Here is a 17,723-nt window from a genome sequence, read left to right as displayed (position 1 = left end):
TTTTAACGTGACCAGCCTCCGATGTGAGCTTAATTGTTTGTTGAGAATGAAAGAAAATAAGAGTAGTAAATGCTTAAGCAACGTGGTCGCTGAAGATCATTGAATGCGTCTCTTATCAAAGAATTGGCACTTATATGCGTTACCGAAAACCGATACTCTACAACATTAAATGCTCTTATCAAAGTGTAGGAAGCTGGCTGAGCTGGTTACAGCTGTAATACCAAGCTGTTTTAGATCCAGCTAAGTAGCTAACAGTCAAACACGGCTTCTCTTCTCGCGTAAACAGATATTATACACACCGACTTTTAACATAAGCCGAGACGAGTCATCATTTTTAAAAGCTTTTGACTGCTGATCATCGGCTCAGCGTGCTTACCACACGCATCTTTCTGTCTATATAAATACACACACATACACATCGTCCACATAATAATAATAATATAACCATTAATAATAATTTCATTTCTATTCAAACCCTAAATCCCCAATTCTCAAATCAAATCCAATTTTCTTCATTATGGCGGACAAATCGAAGAGGCAACCGAGTAGGTTACAGCGGCGAGCACCGGCGTCGATACAGGTGGCTCCGGCGAGTCAGTGGAATGCGGCGATACCGTTGTTGTCTCCGCTAGTGACGTCACCGGACGTGAAGATGAGTTGTGTTAATAATAATAATCAGGAGGAGTGTCGGAGAGCTGTGAATAGTGATAATAATAATAATAAGGTTGTTGTTCCAGCACCGGAAAAGGCTCCGATTGTGTATAAGTGGCAGCACCCGGCGGCTCCGTTTTATTATGAGCCGGCGCCGGCGATGACGGTGCTGCAGTCCATCTGTAGCGGTGGTGTTGATAGGAGTTGATGACGTCACTTGTATTTCAGATTTCTAGTTTTTTATATTATTTTATTTTATTTTATTTTTAGATCTAACGGTGAATGAGTTTATCTGTTCATGCTTTAGTTAATTATTTTGTTTTTTTTAAAGAAAAATTGTTTTATTTCCAATCTAGAAGCCATATAATAATATTTAATTAGTTTAAGAAAAATGAATTAATCAATTTAAAATAGTCAATGTTAGATGACACAAAAATGGTGACATACATTTGACCCAATATTGGAAATTTATTTAATCGGGTAGCGTTGGCACAAATTCGGGTTTTGAGATCGGTATGGTAACGGTATCGAGCTTAAGGTTTTTGAGATCGGTACGGTAACGGTATCGAGCTTATCCTTACATGTTTAAAGACGAGTTAGGTTGGCTTTTGTGAGATAGTATAACTTTGTTGTAAGTTATAATGTTTACTTTTTCGTATTAAAACACAGTTCTAAGTTATAATGTTTATATTTATTAGAACATGTAAGCTTTTTAACAAATTAGTTAAATACAGACACTATGTGATCAGTAAGACACATTTTTGTGTTACTGGAGTCTTATTAGGATGATTGTGGTATCTAACACGCGCGGGTGACTTAATGTTACAAGTTGCATTATGTTTACGATAGTATGTTCAACCTCGAACTACAACTTGTCACCACATACTAAGATTAAAAGAAAGACGACACCTATTATGTCTCGTCCAATCCAATCGTAATATCTTTTATAAAATATATACGACCTTTTTAGTTTTCACTATGTTAATAACGTCTACACATTTTTATACAATTCATCTTTGTCTAAATGAGAAAGAATTGTATAAAATGAATAGACGTATTATACCATCAAATGATCTATGTGAGGTGTGAATATTGTTTATAGATCAGTCGTTGATCTATGTTGTTTTTAAGTAATTTAGGTTAAATAACATGACTAAAGTACATACGTTTTTCTGACATTATTTTCAAGTAACTTCTATATTTGGTTTAACATCATTGTGAAACTTGTAATTATTTATTTACTAATGTTGCATGCATATAAATTAATCTAGAGAAACATTGTATGAACATATTGAGTTAGATGTATAAAACCACCTAATTCAAGAGCCATAAAACGCCTATACTAGCAATATGTTAATTTTCTATTTCTAGCTTTATTAATGTTTATTTTCTACATCTTCCTTTTCCATAAACGTACAAACAAATATTCAAAATCCTCTAACCTACTCTTCCATTATGACATGTATATTTGGCAAATTCAATAGGAGGGGAAGACTTTTGTATTCAATCCCAATATTTCCCAGTTACAAACTATATATAGAAAATTAGAAACAAAGCAAACCAACCTTTTTATGATAAAACACATCTATTCCGTTTCAACACGTCTTTTACTGTTGTTAAATAAATAAGACAAGTTTAAAAACGAGGGTGCACCTTTACAACTTACAAGGACAGTGTTTTTATTGACACCATATCCTCTAAACGTCAACCTCCCAAATAAACTTAACCGTTTGTTTACATCCCAAAGTATATGTCATAGAAATAAAATTAACTACTGAAAAGACAGATATAATTGATTAGGAAATTGTTGTATGGTAATAGAGCTATAAAGATTACTTACATTTCTCTCTCTTTTTTTTTGGGTAAAATGTTACTAACTTTTTAACAGAGACAAAAACGTCGGAATATATACCATAAGCGGAATAAAAGAGCACCAAAAACACTAAATCAGTATAACTAATACATAAAAATGTATACGTATTACGTGAGTGAATGGTGATGCACCCGTTCCTCACTAAAAAACGACAGTTTACCGATGCTATGTGGGTTGTGTATAACTTATATTTACATATCCATTCTAGTAAAACAAGATTTTGTATTGTTTATTATAAGTATACAACAAGATTAAATAAAAGTCTGACATTGAAATCAAGCATACAACAAGATTTTTGATAAAAAAAAAAGAAATATATTGTTGGTAATTTCAAAATCATAACGATAAGTTTCACTGTTATATCTATTAGACAAAGTTCAAAGTAGTTGCGGTTTTAGGAAGTAGAATTAATGAGAAGGATAATAATAATAGCATATTATTCAACCCTCAACCTAGTCACTGAACCAGGTCGTAAATTTGGGCCATCAAAAATTTATGACATTATAGCCCAGTTAGTATAAAAGTTATTGGATCTTTAATTTTGAATTAATGTAAGAAAGACTGATCCATCAATGAAACAAATTGGCCCTTCCCACGGATCTATTATTTTTTTAATTTAAGTATCATGTACAAATTTTTATAAAAAAAATTCAAAATCATTTTGAATTTTGTAAAGAGCTCAACAGAAAGCTGACGTCTATGATGAGAACTTATCTGGGTTAGCAGGACCAAGGGTTACGTTTGGGCTGCACGTACTAGGCCCAAATGATACCTTTAGGGTCAGTAGGCCGAAAGAAATCACTTTGGTTGCATACAGTAGGCCCAAGGATCCGTAAAACTGTAAGTGGAGGTGCACAAGTTTTTCAAATACCTGGAACCAGGTTCGGGTACGACCGAGTATTGGAAAATCGGGTATTGGTAATACCCGGGTCGGGTTTGGGTCCGGGTATTGTCTCTAAATACCGTACCCTATGCATCGGGTTCGAGTCGGGTATAGAACTGGGTATTGTAAAACCGGTATTTGAAAAACCCTATTTTCAGGTATTGAAAAACCCTATTTTCGGATTTTTTCCGGTATCGATTGGATTTTTTAAAAGGTTGCACTTATTAGAGGTATTTTTTCAGTGTTTTTAAGATATTTTTCGGGTACAAATCGGGTATTTGAATTCTTCATTTTCTGTATTACCGGATACAAATCGGGTTTCGGGTATTACCGGATACAAATCGGGTATTTGAATTACCCCTGTTTCTGTATTTTATTGGAAAAACCCGGTTCCGAGTATGGAACTGGTTCGGGTTTCGGGTATTACCGGATACAAATCGGGTTCGGGTTTTAGTACCAAATGCATATCCTATCCATACTCTACGGGTAGGGTCGGTATGGCTTCGGGTATTAAAAACCCTGGTATAAAAAAATCGGTTCTGGGTTTTTTTTCGGGTTTGGGTTTTTTGTGAAACTCTAACTGTAAGTAGAGTTGCACAAAATACCCGGTTCCGGACCTGATCTGGAAACTGTTCCTACCTGTGCCCGAGGGTACGAACTGGTATTAGATTTCTTTAGGTAGCCATACTCGGAACTGGAACTGACCTAGAATCGCTGGAACCGGAAACACCCGGTCAAAACCCGACCCTACCCGAAACCCTAAAAAAACCCGAAAACCCCGGTTAAATACCCGATTATACCCGGAAATGATTCTTACCCGACCCGGTTTTAACTTTTGTTGACCATACCTGAAATCGGTTCATACCCGGTTCCATGTAAAAAAAACCCGACTTATGCACCTCTACTCTAATTGTAAGAGTACTTTTAAAATAGTGTCATGTCTAATAAAATAAATGCTAATTATCTAATGGATGTTTTTTGAAAGGCATATACTGTTCAAATCTTATTAATTAGTCATATTATTACCAAACCTTAACACTGCATCTGCATGATTTGAACCTTTGATCCTTAGATTTAAAGATTAAACACTAGTACCGACCCGATGTATGCTAATGATCTAATGCATATGGCATAAGAGTTAAGGCTTAAGTATACTTGTTTCTCCATTCTTTTGGTAATAAAAATACAACGGTTTATATAACACCTTTTGTTTTGAAATACATTAGATAACTAAAATTGGTGCAACATATATTCTCTATATATCTAAATGAAGTATAACTAAAAATATATGGGCGAACAAGAATTTTCAAGACATATTTGCTGGTTGCACGTAATGAGTATGATAATTTGTACTTTATCAAGGTGAACATACTTACTGTCAATCGTTGTTCTTAAGTTTTGATAAGATATTAAATAGAGATAAACGACTGGTTTATTTGGAATAAGAAATATTATTTTCTCTTATCTTCTATGCTTATATAAACTATTATAACAATTGGGTTGCGTCCATTGCGACATATGAGAAGCATTATGATATTTGATTTAGTAAATCGGCAATTCCACATCTAGTTAAAATTAGATTGGTCGTCTCGTGACGTATTTAGACATATTCAAATTTAATAAAGACAGAATTACAAATTTTGTCCTTTAAAATAAGACGAATTACGGTTCGTGTCCTTTTCTAAGTTTCCTTGCAGGCGGTGTACTTTAAACTTTTTTTTCCTACAAGTTTTGTCCTTTACGCTAACTGGGTTAGAAAAAGTCAGTTAAATGCCCTCACGTGAGACGCATGTGAGGGCATTTTTGTCTTTTCAACGAAGTGGTTAAAATATATTTAATATATATTTAATAATTAATATTTATAAAATAAACTCTCTCTCTCTCCAACCTTTTCACACAATCAATCAATCCTTTCAATTCAATTCCAATCAAACCCATCTTCGATTCACAGTTTCCGACCAAACCCATCTCTAGTTAACGTTTTCCAACCAAACCCATCTCAGCCATGGCTTCAAACCCCCCAAAGGATTGATTGATTGTGTGAGTGGTTGGTGGCGGCGGTGAAGAATCAAACCCATCTCCGATTCACTAAAGGATTGATTGATTGTGTGAAGATAATTAGGGTTTTTGTAAAGGGTTTGTTGCTTGCTTAAAATTGGGGAAATCGGAGGTGATGGTTCAGGTGACCATCAGAAATTCCGGCCGCCTGAGCAACCTCTGCTGATTCTTCTTCAACCTCCGATTCACTGATCATAGGAGTGGTCGGAGCTGGAGCGGTGGTGGCGGAGCTGTGGTGGTGGCGAATAAGCAGTGACGGAGATGGAGCGGTGGTGGCGGAGCTGTGGTGGTGGCCGGAGTGGTGGTGGCCGGAGCTGTGGTCGTCTATGATCTCAATTCCTCCAACGGCACCTTCGTAAAACCCAAAAGCTTGACCCTCACGTTCCTTCCGTCATCAACAACGGCGACCGGATTAAGATCGGTGAGTTAACGTCAATTGTTGTGATGATTGAAGACCAATCGTCAACTGCTGCTGCTTCTGCTGTTGGTGAGGATGAAAATACCGATTTAGGGTTAGGGTTTGGTGGTGGTGATTTGGGGAAAGTTGAGCCCGTGGTGAAGAAGCTTCCTGATTTAGATCATACGAAAACTGCAAATGTTGTTGTACCAGCGAGAACGACCCGGGGAAGAAAGAAAGCGTTTCCAGTGGAGACGTTGGAGGATACTTTGAACAATGTGACTGAATGTTTACAAGTTGGTGATGGAAATGAAGCCACGTTAGGGGAGAATTTGGAATCAAACAATGAACCTGTTGAAGAGCAGTTGGAGAAAATGGTGTCAACTCGGGTTCGGGTGATAGGGATACGGGTTTTGGAAAAGGATGGGTCGGGTTCGGGTGATAGGGATCGTTTGCGGTGGCCGGAATTTATGGTGGCCGGAGTTTATGGTGATGGTGGTGGCTTAGAGAGAAAGAAGAGAGAAAGGAGGGGATTATATACACTAAAATTACAATTATGCCCATCACATGTCTGGCACATATCATACTTAACTGAGTTTTTCTAACCCAGTTAGCGTAAAGGACATAACGTGTAGGAAAAAAATGTTTAAAGTACACCGCCTGCAAGGAAACTTAACAAAGGACACGAACCGTAATTTGGCTTTTTTTAAAGGACAAAATTTGTAATTGGGCCTTTAATAAAAGAAAACACACACAATAATGTTTTTTTTTCCAACGTGTATATTTTTAAACTATATTATGTACAATTTCCTCTAGGGTTGTCCCAAACTCCCGAGTAACAAATCTATACATGATTTTTTTCCCCTTAAACTGATAATAATTGTTAAACGATGTATAATGTTAATACCTGGCCACCTGGTTTCAATAATTGTTTGTAACATGTTATGTGTACAAATTGTGTAAACTAACTCTCAAATACGTTTGTGTAGAATCACATACTATAATTATCAAAAAGAACATAAAATCTACTCTATAATTCTTAGAAAACCGAACTAGTAACTCCGTCAATTTAATTTTAACTAGTCAGACCATGAGACCAGACAACACTTTCCCAAACTATCTGGACCAACACAACTCCTTGTTTCATCCGGTTTCCTTAATTCGACTTAGCACGAATTGTTTAAAACGGGATAATTTATTACACGTGGTCCATGACAGATGTTAAACCGGTCACATTAGACCATCCATCATTGCTAACAAAACCATGTCAAGTGTCATAAAAGTTTAGGGCTGGAAGGTTGTTTATAGTTAATACTTAATACTACTTCACCATAAGTAGGTTTTGACTTGTCAACACCAAAAGGTCCACTTTCTGGCCCCAATCATTATGTGAAATTGTACTACGATTTCCATAAATTGGTGAACTACCTCACAGTCACGACTCAATTTCCATGAATATCAATAATCAAGATTAAATGAGGATGGTTATCTATGTCATAATGTTTGCAATAAAATGTCAAATTTAATGTATTGATTTAAATGCTTGATTATTGTATTTGCACATTAGATTAATATAATGTTATTCATCAAATATTTTTGGATGATATACTTTTTAGAGTATAGGCGGCTAGGGGTGTGTATGGTTCGGTTTGATTATTAGCCTCGACAAAATTAAGCAATCGGTTTTCAGTTAATCAGTTCAATTTATTCGGTTTGGTTAGGTTAATTTTGGTTAATAATCAAAACCAAGCTTATGCTAAAATATTTTACTTAGAAATACATGAACGAATGCATAAATATATGAACTGAATGTAAAAGCACATGAAATTGTGACATAAAATATGAGATACATGAAGTGGATGTATAAAGCTACAAATAAAACATGAATAGTTCGGTTTGGAGTTTTCGGTTAATTTCGTTTATCCGAAGGTACAAAAAATAAACGCTAACCATTTTTCGGTTAATTCGTTTTCAGTTGATTCGATTCAGTATCGTTGGTTTTCGGTTCAATTCAGTTAACAATTCGGTTATTGCTCTCCATGCCGTCACATCTTACATCTTTAATTTTCATCATTAGAACATATAATGTGCATACATTACTTTTACAACGTTGATTAAGCATGCATGAGAGCAATAACCATTGTTGACCCCCCAAAAAAATGCACCCATTAAACTTTTCAATTCATGATGTAAAAAGTAATATGGTTTTTCTTAAATTAATGTATTAAATTAATGATACATGTATAGCTCAACAACCTAACTAGAACAAAAATATGCATCTTTATATAGTCATCTTATAGGGTCAAGAGGTGGCTGATTTATTATTTCTAACCACTATCACGTTTAGATCGTAATAATGTGGTCACCCTCGTCCTTGAAAGAGAGTTATCATGCGTCACTAGTGTATTTGTTACCACTAAAATTTTCGTCTTTAATTGTTGTCACTATTCTTTGTATTGGAATATTTATATGTGTATTTGTTGATTGCATTTGGTGAAGGAGAAAGAAGAGTCAACCATTTTGACTTTAGAATCGAAGTTTCCAAATATATTCGTATTAATGTATTATTGACATCTAATCTCCATATCTTTGACTTCTAATATTGTACATTTTCTTAATAACATAGGTTACATACTACTTTAACGGCAACTTTACAACCATTTCATATTTGAAGAGGTAGGTCCCAGCAGAGCCCAGTTGGACCCGCAAGACTCACCTCAAAGAGGGACGTCTGCGCAGTTGAAACCGCAAGACTCACCTTCAACAGGGACGTCTGCGCAAAGGCTAAACTCGCAAGACTCACCTTGAAGAGCGACGTCTGCGCAGAAACCAACTGGATCCGCAGGACCCACCATGCTCAGAGACGTGACGTCCTTACGCGCAGTACGCAAGCTGTTCCCGCGAGAAAAGCCTCCCAATGGTCGACGTACTCCGCCTGTTCCCGCAGTAACGGATACTAGCCATCAGGGAAGGCTACCCGCGCAGCAAGGCTACACGCACAAGGCACTTAACTCTTAAATAATTCAGTAATGTCACCTGAATAAGGAGTGAGCAAGACGGGAACACTCCCGCCCAAAGCCGGGAATACTCCCGCCCAAATGAGCCAGTCCGTACGCTACTGGAGGACCTTTTGTACTGTACCTGATGAGGTATGGACAAAAGGTCTGACCAAAGCAGCGACAGCTCACTGTGACAAAGGAATAGTACACAGCCGGCCTGGTCACTATCAGCCGCTGCCTACTCACCAACCCCTGTCACTATTAGCCGCTGCCTACTCACCAACCTGTCGTAGCACGTGCATAGCCTGCAGTTGGTGGAAAAGAATAGTACACAGCCGGCCTGGTCACTATCAGCCGCTGCCTACCCACCAACTACCAGCATGGCATGTGCGTAGCCCACAGTTGGTAGAACAGGAATACTATTCAGCCTGCTGTACCTTCTTGGAAACCTACCTTCGGCTATAACCCCTCGTGGGAAACATCTATTTAACCCCCAGATTATCCGTAATCTGCCCCGGGTCAATTGTGTTTCTTCATTGGCGCCATCCGTGCATAAAAGCTAGAACTAATTCTCTCAGTTTTTTCAAAACCTCCGAAAAGATGGTTAACGTTACTCCGGTCCCCAGGCCAGGGAGTAACCAAGAAACCCCGGTAACCACAACCCCAGCTACTGGGGGGAACACCGGCGAATACACACATTTTACGAACACTACCCCGGTTACCCAAGCCGGGGCAAGTGCAGTAAATTTTACGAACACTACCCCGGTTACCCGAGCCGGGGCAAGTGCAGTAAACAATCCTCCCCTGGGATTCATTGATACCCAGTGGAAAGACAACAGACGAGGCCCCCCCGCCAAACACTTGAACAAGTTAAAGCGTGGGCGGAAAAACGTCAAAGGGAATTCCAAGCTGAGTTGGATGAACGCTTACGTTCACTCCAACAGGCTGACGAATTCGGAAGCACTCGACAACAGCTCAACATGAGCAATGAGTGCGAGTACTTGGACGATGATTCGGAGGAATCCGACACCGACGTAAACCCTCGCCATAAGGCGAAAGGGAAGCGTAAGGAAACGGACTTCCAACCAAGAAGGAATTTTGGAGAAACCTTCAAACCAAAAAACGCGGGTGGAAACCCACGTGACTTCTCTAAAACCTTCAGACCAACCGCTGCAAATGCGGGAACCTCCAAATTTGCAAGGGACATTGCGGAAGCAATCGCCCCAAGAAGTGCCAAACAGATGTCCAACATTGGCACCTATGATGGTATATCCGACCCAGACGATCATTTGAACAGATTCATAGCAGGGGCAACCGTCAGCAACTGGACGGAACCCACGTGGTGTTATATGTTCCAGATGACGTTGGTTGGAGCATCCAGAGCGTGGTTCGACCGTCTACCGGTCCACCACATCTACGATTGGGCAGACTTCCAACAGAAGTTCATCCAACACTTTAGTCAACAAAGAAAGTACACTGAAGAGCAATGGACAATCCTCAACTGCATCCGAGAGGAAAATGAGTCTTTACTAGACTTCATCACGCGCTTCAATTCAAAGAAGCTAAGTCAGGGCAGTATTAGCGAAGATCTTGTTCGCGCTGCTTCCATCCAGGGCGCGAAAGACCCAGAGCTCATCCGCACCTTAACGGGTAAAGATGGCATGCCATCCACATGGGATGCCATCATGACAGCAGCTAAACGCTTCGCGGAAACGGAAAAGCAACTGGGTAGAGATCTTCCCCAAAGCACAAACCTCTACACCCAGAAAACAAGAGAAAATAACGTCCTTACCGCCCGACTAAACAAAAAGAGGAAGCTAGGTATTTGGCAGTCAAGGGTAAACTTTGACACCTCATCCGGCTCGCACCCTCGGTTAAGCGGAAAGGACAACAGGCAGTCGTCGAACCGGAACCCCCGGTGGACGCCGCTCACCAAAAGCGTCACCGAGATTTTCGACACCGAGAGGCTCCCATGGCCAAAGGCTCCAATAATCCGAGAGCGTTGACGCTGATCAGAGCAAATTCTGTGACTTCCACAGGACAAAAGGCCACAACACCGACGAATGCATAGACTTGAAAGACATCATCGAGACATTCGTCAGAGATGGAGAACTCGCACACCTCGTGGCGTAAAGGATGCTGAGCAGGCCAACGCGTGTAGAACCCCAGTTGGGAAAAACACGAAACTAGAGCTACAATGTTGGAGACTACATACTGCGTAAACAACGAGATTCCGAACCAAGTGCATATCGGCTCGATGGCACTCCCATCCAAACAACATGGAAGGGAGCTCAATTACACAGTGCATGTAGATCAATTCCAAACTTGTAAAAGAAAAGGCCCAGAGCCACTTCTAATGGAAATGATTCTCCTTATCACATTGACGCTGATAATCTTACATTTATACTTATGAACTTTCCACACTGATATGCCGGTCTTCACCGCATACATAAGTGGGGAAGTAAGTCGTTGCGTGTGGAAGGCGGCAAAACCCGCATAAACACAAAAAACGGCCAACCTTCACGCAGGTCAGTTATAGGTAAAGTTGGGTCATCCCACTAAATGAAAGTGCCGGTCATACCCGCACAAATCATGATAGAGGAAACCGAACTAACCTATTGACAACCGCGCGTCGAACGGTTAATTTATTCAAAACACTGATATGCCGGTCTTCACCGCATAAATAAGTGTGAAGAAGTCGTTGCGTGTGAAAGGCGGAAAAACCCGCATAAACACAAAAAACGGCAAACCTTCACGCAGGTCAGTCATAGGTGAAGTTCGGTCATCCCACTAAATGAAAGTGCCGGTCCTACCCGCACAATCATCATAGAGGAAACTGAATGTTAACCTATTGACAACCGCGCGTCGAACGGTTAACTTATCCAAAACACTGATATGCCGGTATTCACCGCATAAATAAGTGTGAAAAGAAGTCGTTGCGTGTGGAAGGCGGCAAAACCCGCATAAACACAAAAAACGGCAAGAATTTCTAAGGAAAAGATGAGGAAAACCTTCACGCAGGTCAGTCATAGGTAAAGTTTGGTCATCCTACTAAATGCAAGTGACGGTCTTACCCGCACAATCATGATAGAGGAAACTGAACATTAACCTATTGACAACCGCGCGTCGAAAGGTTAACTTATTCAGAACACTTAGAAAATCTCTTAAGGAAAAAATGAGGAAAACCTCCACGCAAGTCAGATATAGGTAAAGTTTAGCCATCCTACTAAGTGAAAGTGACGGTCTTACCCGCACAATCACGAAAGAGGAAGCAAAACTTTAACCTATTATCTGCCACGTTGAAAGGTTAACTTATCCAAAGTACTTAAGAAATTGCTAAGTTAAACTAAAGTATGCACAAGCGAATCATATATTGTTTATGCGGCAAAACAAGTGCCAAATTAAACTATAATATGCATGAGCAAGTCGTATAACGTTTATAAAGCAAGAGTGACGGTCCTACCCGCACAAAAGATTTATATTCCATAAAAATTCAACTGTTACAAGAATGGCCGGGTATCTACCCGCCTACAAGAATATAAATCTATACAAAGACGTAAATCTATCCTAACAGTGGGAAAGGATTTAAAAGATCAAGCTTCAGGGCCACTCCCTCCAAACCCACTTGTACCCGCACCATCAATTGGCTGTGGCGGTTCAAGGAAGGTCTTGAGAATGGTTAGCCCATCATCAGCAGCAGAAACTTCGTTCACCTTCTCCAACACCGGGTGCGGGAAGACGGCATACTGGTTCACTGCTTGGTCATATACAGCTTCAGTATCCACATCATATAAAGGGAAGTTGGAAGGCGGGATGCCCTTCTCAACGAACCCTAGACCAAGCAGGAAGCCAGCCTTTTCCCCATCCTCATGATAAGCGTTGAGGGCTGCGCTCATGGAATCGTCATATGATGTGTCCGTGAAGACCCGATGCACAACCTACAAAACAAAAATACAAGTATCAAAACCTTTTCTAAGTACAAAGAAAAGCGTAAAGATATTATGAAGCTATGCATACCTGCGACAACGCTTCTCGTAGAAGCCATTCCTTGGTAACCAGAGCCTCCTGGAGGGCAGCTTGAGCTTCATTACCGGCGCGTTCGGCTTCGTTCTTTGTAAGGTTGGCAAGCAACACATCTTTGGCTGCAGCCTCTTCGACGCCCTTTAGCTTACGCTCAGTGTGGTCAAGCACCCCCCTCTGGTCCAAGATCTCTTGGAGCTTCTTGGCATCTTCCATGGCCAAGGCATCATGAGCCTGCTGGAGCCTCTCTAATTTGGCTTTGAGCTCCTCATTGTCAGTGCGTAGAGGCTCAGCAACAGCTTCAGCCTTGGTGGCCCTCTCAGTTGCGTTCCGTGCAGTTTCCTTAGCCAACCGAAGCTGTTCATTAACAGCTTGGGTAGCCTTGGAACGGGCCTCGAGACGGGCCTGAACTTCAACCTCGAGGGCCTTGAAGGCCTTCTCCTTCTCCGCAGCAACGGCGGAGAGTCTCCTAATCTCCTCCCGGATAGCCCGCGCCTGAGCTACTTTTTGGATACGAGCCGCCTTTAACTTGTCGTTTTCACGACAAAGCAGCTCGACGCGCGGCTGCATCCGGGCAAGGAGAATTCGAAGCTCGTTTGTCAGCCTACCCTCTTGGTAACTCGACATAGCTTCTCCCAGTGCACCACTGGGGGCAGCGTGGCGCGCCCACTCGACGCAATCCACAGCCGTCCGAAGGGTGGTTCCCCGGCGGATATTCCACCGCGGAACAAACACCTCATTCGAATCCGACACTGCAAAAACAAAAAGAAGTTAGGAAAAGATGATAAAAAACAAAAATATATATAAAAAGGCCAAAATAACCCTACGCACCTGTAGGGTCGACAGTAGGCCGGTAGCCGCCAAACCCATCACCCGAACCTAACGGATATCCATCCAAGAGGTCAGGCAGATGGGAAGGAGGCAGAGATTGGCTTGAAACCCCGAACATACCTGCTGAACCTGCCGGAGACGAGGTAGTCGCCGGCGTCGAAGGCACGGTCGAAGCCGCTGCGGTAGAGACCATCGGAGGTGAACTCACTGGAGGTGAACTCACAACCGTGGCCGCCGCTGCGGAAGAACCCGCAGAAAATATCACCGCCGGCTCAGTGAAGGATTCCGTGAAGATCGCACTGACAGCCGGCGGGGATGATGTTACAGTTGGAACAGTTGCCTCAACCGAGTGAGCAACTGAACCAACACTTGAAGCAGGCGCAGTCGCCTGGGTCATCGCCTCGGGTAGGTTGACCAAACCTACCATCATGGGTCCAGAGGTGCTCCTCCCCGCTCCACCCTGGAATGCAGTTGCATCCACGCCTGCATGAAGACAAGATAGTTAAATATAATGGCGGAAGGATATGCAGTTAAAGTAAATGAAAATTATACTTACGAGTTCTCTTCAGCTTGAAGGTTCTGATAGGCGGGGACGAACCCGATGGAGCCGGCCTCTTCACGCCGCTCACCGTCGTACTAGGCTGCCCGGAGGTGACAGCTGTCTCAACCTCCGGAACAGTGGTCTCGTCACCACCAGGGTTCCCCGCCACCTCTTCACTCTCGGTCTATGACTGACCGATTCCCCTGATCGGCAGTAGAGGCAACCTTCGCCTTACCCTTTCCGCCAGCTGCCTTCTTCTTCCGCGTGAAGAAAGGACCATCTGCGGATTCCTCATCAGAAGATGACAAAATTAGAGGAATTCCAGCAGAGGTTTGAGCATTGACAGGGCGAGGGTTAAATAACTCCTTACCTGGCCTCGTGGCGCTCAGAATCGGGTGGCCCGGCGGGTAGACCTCCACAAACCGATCCGCCGTTTGCTCTAAGATGGGCAACTCGTTCTCATCAAGAGCACGGGTACCCATCCGAGCGGGACCACCAGCTTCCCGCGGATTCAGGAGCGATTGTAGGTCGTTTCCCTTTGAAACAAAAAGAGAAACAGTTAGAAGAAAAACCCTAAATCAGCAAAGAAGACAGAGCATACCGTAAGGGATAGAGTTCAAACCGTATTCAAGGACGATGGGAATCTGTGGCGCCTCCGCCCCGGCATCCTTCCACACCCGGCTCATCCCGAGCATCACCATCCCGGACTCCGCAAAGCGGTAAACCGGAGACTGGACCCGGGAAATCTTGGAGAACCATTCCGCCTCCTCGTAGTTGAAGGCGTGAAGGTTCGGGAGAGCTCTCCCGTTCTTGAACGTCATCGCTATGGGGACGACGCGAGCGGAGATATAGAAGAACTCCCGCTTCCAAGACCGAAGACTGCGCTCGGTAGCGCAGATCTTCAAACCCTTGATCCGAGTGACCAAGGTATACCACCCCTGGATGCACCTCCTGGAATACAAGGTCATCAGGCGGTCGACATGGGGCTCCACGCCCAGAATGAGGCACACCCATTCAAAATAGCGAATCTTGGCGATCGCCATTGGGTGTACCTCCGTCAAATGTACACCGTGTCTCTCCAAAACACGGTACACAAACTTCGTCAATGGGAACCTGAGATTCCCATAGATGAAGAATGCAGCATACACCCCTATTTTGCCCTTGCGGGCATCGTACACCGTCTGATGTGGCTCAGGAAACTCAGGCTCGAAAGGCTCGAGCATGAACTTCCTGACGATGTACTGATACTGGTCGACGGGAAGAGCACACTGGCACTCGCCAGCAGTACTCTTATCGTCCCTATTAGAAGTGGACGTCGGGTTCTCGGAATACACGTCCGACTATTCAGCAGTAACTTCAAGATCATGAGAAGACATGTTTTGAATGTAAAGAACGATTTCAGGAGAATGCTCGACAGAAAAGTTAAAGTATTCGCCGGAAATCGTTTAGAAGAAGAAGAGAGGTGAAACTGTGAGTTGAGATGCATCCTCTCCTCCCTTTATATACTCATCGCAATGAATGCGATGAATTTAATGCGGAAGAGAGAGGAAAGCGCATGTGCAATGAAACTATGACACGTGGAATATGCAAGCTGGCAACAACTGTTGACAGGACGCGTGCCGTAAACTTCGCGGCCACGCGCCCGAAAACTCGCGCCCACGCGCCTGAAAAAGTGTCTGGAATGACCATATACTGTCACGTCGCCATAACTTCCTGCACGTCCTGACACTGTCAGAAGAAACCGTCGGACGACGTTTCAACAGTTTGGACTGTTCTTATCCTTTCACCAACTCTTCAAATTTCAAAAAGATTCAAAAAAGATTCAAAAGTAAGCGGGACTATACCCCTTACCTTGGCAACCAAGTAACTATAAGACAGGTGCGAGTACAGTGTTAAGGCAAAACCCTTCACAATCTTAGCACCTGCAGGGAATTGAAGCCAAGATTACCTCGGCAACCAAGTAACTATAAGACGGGTGCGAATACAGTGTCAAGGCAAAACCCTTCACATACTTAGCACCCGCAGGGAATTGAAGCCAGGAATACCTTGGAAGTAAAGTAACTATAAGACGAGTGCGGGTACAGTGTCAAGGCGAAACCCTTCACATACCTAGCACTCCGCAAGGAATTGAAACCAAGAAGGATCTTCTGGGCCATGCTTGCGGAAACGGGAATAACATCCCCGCATAGCGGGAACGTCGAGAACTAGATTGTTTGAAGCTCCAAGATGGAATTGGTTGTTTAAACATAATTGATCACTATGTTCAAAACTACCAAAACCTCATGGAGAATCTACACAAGTGGAACTCAACGCTCCTGACTTGCGAGGAGGTTACAGACCTACCCGCATCATACCCAAAGATCAAGCAGAAAAGTCAGGAATTTCTGCATGTGACATTAGGACTTCCGCGGGAAGAATCCCCATGGAAAACCTTAAAACTAAACCCTTTTCAAAACCCTTTGCTTAAGTCACCTCACTTATTAACAATTCATGAGAAGAACATTGGACTGGGGGGACTTGAATAGGTAGGTCCCAGCAGAGCCCAGTTGGACCCGCAAGACTCACATCAAAGAGGGACGTCTGCGCAGTTGAAACCGCAAGACTCACCTTCAACAGGGACGTCTGCGCAAAGGCTAAACTAGCAAGACTCACCTTGAAGAGAGACGTCTGCGCAGAAACCAACTGGATCCGCAGGACCCACCATGCTCAGAGACGTGACGTCCTTACGCGCAGTACGCAAGCTGTTCCCGCAGGAAAAGCCTCCCAATGGTTGACGTACTCCGCCTGTTCCCGCAGTAACGGATACTAGCCATCAGGGAAGGCTACCCGCGCAGCAAGGCTACACGCACAAGGCACTTAACTCTTAAATAATTCAGTAATGTCACCTGAAGAAGGAGTGAGCAAGCCGGGAACACTTCCGCCCAAAGCCAGGAATACTCCCGCCCAAATGAGCCAGTCCGTACGCTACTGGAGGACCTTTTGTATTGTACCTGACGAGGTATGGACAAAAGGTCTGACCAAAGCAGCGACAGCTCACTGTGACAAAGGAATAGTACACAGCCGGCCTGGTCACTATCAGCCGCTGCCTACTCACCAACCCCTGTCACTATTAGCCGCTGCCTACTCACCAACCTGTCGTAGCACGTGCATAGCCTGCAGTTGGTGGAAAAGAATAGTACACAGCCGGCCTTGTCACTATCAGCCGCTGCCTACCCACCAACTACCAGCATGGCATGTGCGTAGCCCACAGTTGGCAGAACAGGAATACTATTCAGCCGGCTGTACCTTCTTGGAAACCTACCTTCGGCTATAAATACTCCAACACCTTGGAATGGTATGGACACATTACATTATCTTACATTATCTGATATCTCATTATCTTATCTTCTCTAGCAATCTCTTAATATACACTTATATTCAAGGGCAATCTAGTCTGATTCTCACGCCGAAGGGTGGTCACAAGGAGGTAC

The 17,723-nt window shown here is 42.8% G+C and overlaps 1 protein-coding gene across 1 annotated transcript; it reads left to right on the top strand.

Moving 5' to 3' along the window:
* The first annotated feature begins 394 nt into the window (after nucleotides 1-394).
* LOC143613866 (uncharacterized protein At4g14450, chloroplastic-like) lies at nucleotides 395-908 on the top strand. Its single transcript, XM_077087469.1, has one exon. The coding sequence runs from the start codon at nucleotides 518-520 to the stop codon at nucleotides 857-859; it is 342 nt and encodes a 113-aa protein (XP_076943584.1). The 5' UTR covers nucleotides 395-517; the 3' UTR covers nucleotides 860-908.
* The last annotated feature ends 16,815 nt before the right edge of the window (nucleotides 909-17,723 follow it).

This window comes from Bidens hawaiensis, unplaced genomic scaffold, assembly GCF_021521415.1.
Source record: "Bidens hawaiensis isolate Kalapana, Puna unplaced genomic scaffold, B.hawaiensis_p1.1 tig00002273_1, whole genome shotgun sequence".
NCBI classification, from domain to species: Eukaryota; Viridiplantae; Streptophyta; class Magnoliopsida; order Asterales; family Asteraceae; genus Bidens; species Bidens hawaiensis.
Note: the sequence above shows the minus strand (reverse complement) of the source record. Positions and strands in the feature narration are given on the sequence as shown.